Source organism: Scardinius erythrophthalmus, assembly GCF_964197995.2.
Source record: "Scardinius erythrophthalmus genome assembly, chromosome: 1".
In the NCBI taxonomy this organism is placed as follows: Eukaryota; Metazoa; Chordata; class Actinopteri; order Cypriniformes; family Leuciscidae; genus Scardinius; species Scardinius erythrophthalmus.
In genome coordinates this window covers 30,360,427-30,363,462 of record NC_138221.1, presented here as the reverse complement: position 1 = coordinate 30,363,462, position 3,036 = coordinate 30,360,427, and the positions used below count along the sequence as shown (strand labels likewise).

Genomic DNA, 3,036 nt, shown 5'->3' with positions numbered 1-3,036 from the left:
CAGATGCAAAATCCTATAAATGCCATCTGAAATTTTCTTATAGAATGATCATTTTTATCAAGCTCGTATATTTAAATTCAATAATTTCACTTAAATGGCAATGAAGATTACCTATTAATTGTCATTTAAGTGAAATTACTGAACTTAAATATACAAGCTTGATAGAAATGATCATTCTATTAGAAAATTTCAGATGGCATTTAGAGGCTTTTGCATCTGAACTCTTCAATTGTTATTGTATGCAATATTACGGGTTGATTAATACACATCTTGTAGATCTCTAGATTGTAGATTTTCATCAACGATTTCATGTGAATTCACCATTACGTAAAGTTATCATGAATTCTCAAGAAATCATGTTGAAAAGTTCATCTCAGAACGATGGGAACTCAAAGTTTGTCCAATATGAAACCACACGAGAGACAGCAATTATTTCTCAAACACACACACATTATCAGCGATATAAAAAAGGCACCTTCCTCATCAGTTATTCTGAAGAGTCGTTGTCGTCTGTGAGCGAATGACTTTTCTGATCTTCTCTTCTTGTCGTTGCTCCTGAACTCCTGTAAAATAACGAAAAGAAAACACACAATATCAAAAAGAGACAACAGTATTTTCAGGTAAGTTTAGGGTTGAAGTACAAGGTCAATATATCACAGTTTTATGTGATTATTTCAAACAGTTAAAACTGCTAATCAGCAAAAAATGCAGTTGCATGGATTTAAAATGTGTTTTGTAAGAAATTGTTGAACAGTTTTATTGTGCACATATTGCCATTGGAGTGATATATTTAGTGTTTGTGAGACGCTGTTGTGTTTCTGGATCTTCACTAGATCTACTAGATCATCAGAGGGATTTGACTGAATCAAGATGCTGTTGATCATTGAAGCTCTTCTTCTCATTTTAGCTGCTCTAGGACAGGTAAGCTTGTGTTCTAATATGAATATTACAGACATTAATACTGACTGATGATTAATACTTATGATTTCTGTTTCTGCAGGACCACAGCGCTGCTGCAGGACAGATATTTCCATTGGATATGGCACCGAATTCTGTCGATGACTATTATTCCGGCTGTAGAGAGAAAATGGCATATCTGGTGAAGACAAAATATCTGAAAAAGGAAATCAACAGCTCACCTAAATTTAAAAATTATTGGCAAAATAGTAAAAATATTGTCAAGTTTCCAAAAGATTACTTAACAAGGAATCAGTTAATCGCCATTCATGTGTACACTGGTAAATACATATATAGTCAATTTAACGAAGAAACTCGTTATGGTAAAAACCGTTACAAACAGAAGACATATAAATGGTATTCACTTTACTTCCTGTTAACAGAAGCAATACAGATTCTGAAGAAAACACAAAATAAATGTTATTACACTTACCGTGGTAATACAGTTGAATTTGATAAGAACGTTCTGAACAAAGAGGTTCGTTTCGGCTCATTTACATCCTCCTCTCTTGATCGCAAAGTAACTCAAGGTTTTGGAACTAAATCTTGTTTTGAAATCTACACTTGTGAAAGTGCTGAGCTGACAAAATACTCTCAATATCCTTACATTAAAGAGGTGCTGATTCCTCCATATGAGAAGTTTAGAGTCACTGCTGTCAGAACAAAGAAATATCAGCCTAATCTCTGGTGTGACACTGTGTACACTTTGAAAAGCTCTGGGAAAGTAAGTTACCAGAACTGTGCTCTATTCAAGAAACCATAAAAACATACAATGTTTTGCATTGAATTTGAATTGCTCTGAATTTACATGATTTAATCATGTACATCAGTTCCACACAAATCAATATTAAAAAAAATGTCCTGATTTCAATAATTCTTTGTCAGATAAAACACAATTTGTTTGCATAATTTTAACAATGAAATACATTTATTTTAAGTGACACAATGGCCTCAAAGTGATTTTATATGTGCAAATTCATTTCTTTTTCCATCACATTAATGAACAATTTTTGTGCTTGCTATCTAACTGCCATCAATAGAATATTACTACTACTAAACTACTAAATGGGCTTTTGAGTGCAATGTGGCATAAATGAAAACACTGTAATGTAGACATGCATTTTCTGTAAAGCTGCTTTAAAACAATATGTATTGTGAAAAGCGCTATACAAATAAATGTGATTTGAACTGAATTGTACTCTCTGGGTGTGTGGCATGGTAATGGATATGACAATGTTAATATATCTGGTCTTAGCAAAATAGATCTGCTACATTTTAGACCCGGTTTCAAAATTCCATATAAGGGATTCGATAATTCATGGGCATTTCGATTCCTCTTATAGATTCCTTTGTGTGCATTTTAAAATTACTTTAAACCATTCAAGTGAAAGAAGACACACATCCAAAGCACACGCACAGAAAAGGTGATTTTAAAGGGGGGGTACAATGGTGTTTCATGTATTCAGAGTTGTTTACAGTGTTAAAGAGATGGATTATCATGCTTAACATGGCCAAAATTTTTTAAAAATATTTTGGACGAATAACGGAGAATTTCTTTGCCGAAAATCTTACTTCCGGGTTGGTACAAGTTTCGGCTGTTTTTTTTTTTACCGTGGATCTAATGACGTAGACCAGAGTGGAACTCCTTATATGAGCATTTCTCCCGGAAAAGCGCAACCGCGCACCTCAACGCGCTTCAACAGGAAATCATCGGCAGCGCTGCATAGTGTCTCCAAAGTGTTTTTGGTGAGGGAAAGCTTACCAAAGAACCCAGCGTTAGGAACAGTGGATGCAGAAACGAGTTGTGTAGACTGTTTGTTCCCTGCATTTCGACGATGAATGTTTTATAAACTTAGCCCAGATCGACGGATTCTCTTTATGGCTCTGGCTCCGCCCACACGGCCCGCCTCCAGACGCTCGTTTTTTTCCGGAAAGACTCGGTACAGCCTATTTTCTCTTATAAATATAATAAAACTAAAAGACTTTTTGGAGATATGAAGGATGCAATACTACTCTATAGGTACTCAAGATTAACAGGAGATTGAGTGAAAATGAGCATTTCACCCCCCCTTTAAACCA

General features: G+C 34.9%; 1 protein-coding gene across 1 annotated transcript; it reads left to right on the top strand.

Moving 5' to 3' along the window:
• Nucleotides 1-515: 515 nt before the first annotated feature.
• Nucleotides 516-1,720, top strand: LOC308704710 (NAD(P)(+)--arginine ADP-ribosyltransferase 2-like; the record flags this gene model as incomplete). Its single annotated transcript, XM_081389214.1, has 3 exons — nt 516-620; nt 834-921; nt 1,001-1,720. The coding sequence occupies exons 2-3, from the start codon at nt 871-873 to the stop codon at nt 1,718-1,720; spliced, it is 771 nt and encodes a 256-aa protein (XP_081245340.1). The 5' UTR covers nt 516-620; nt 834-870.
• Between the last annotated feature and the right edge of the window lie 1,316 nt (nt 1,721-3,036).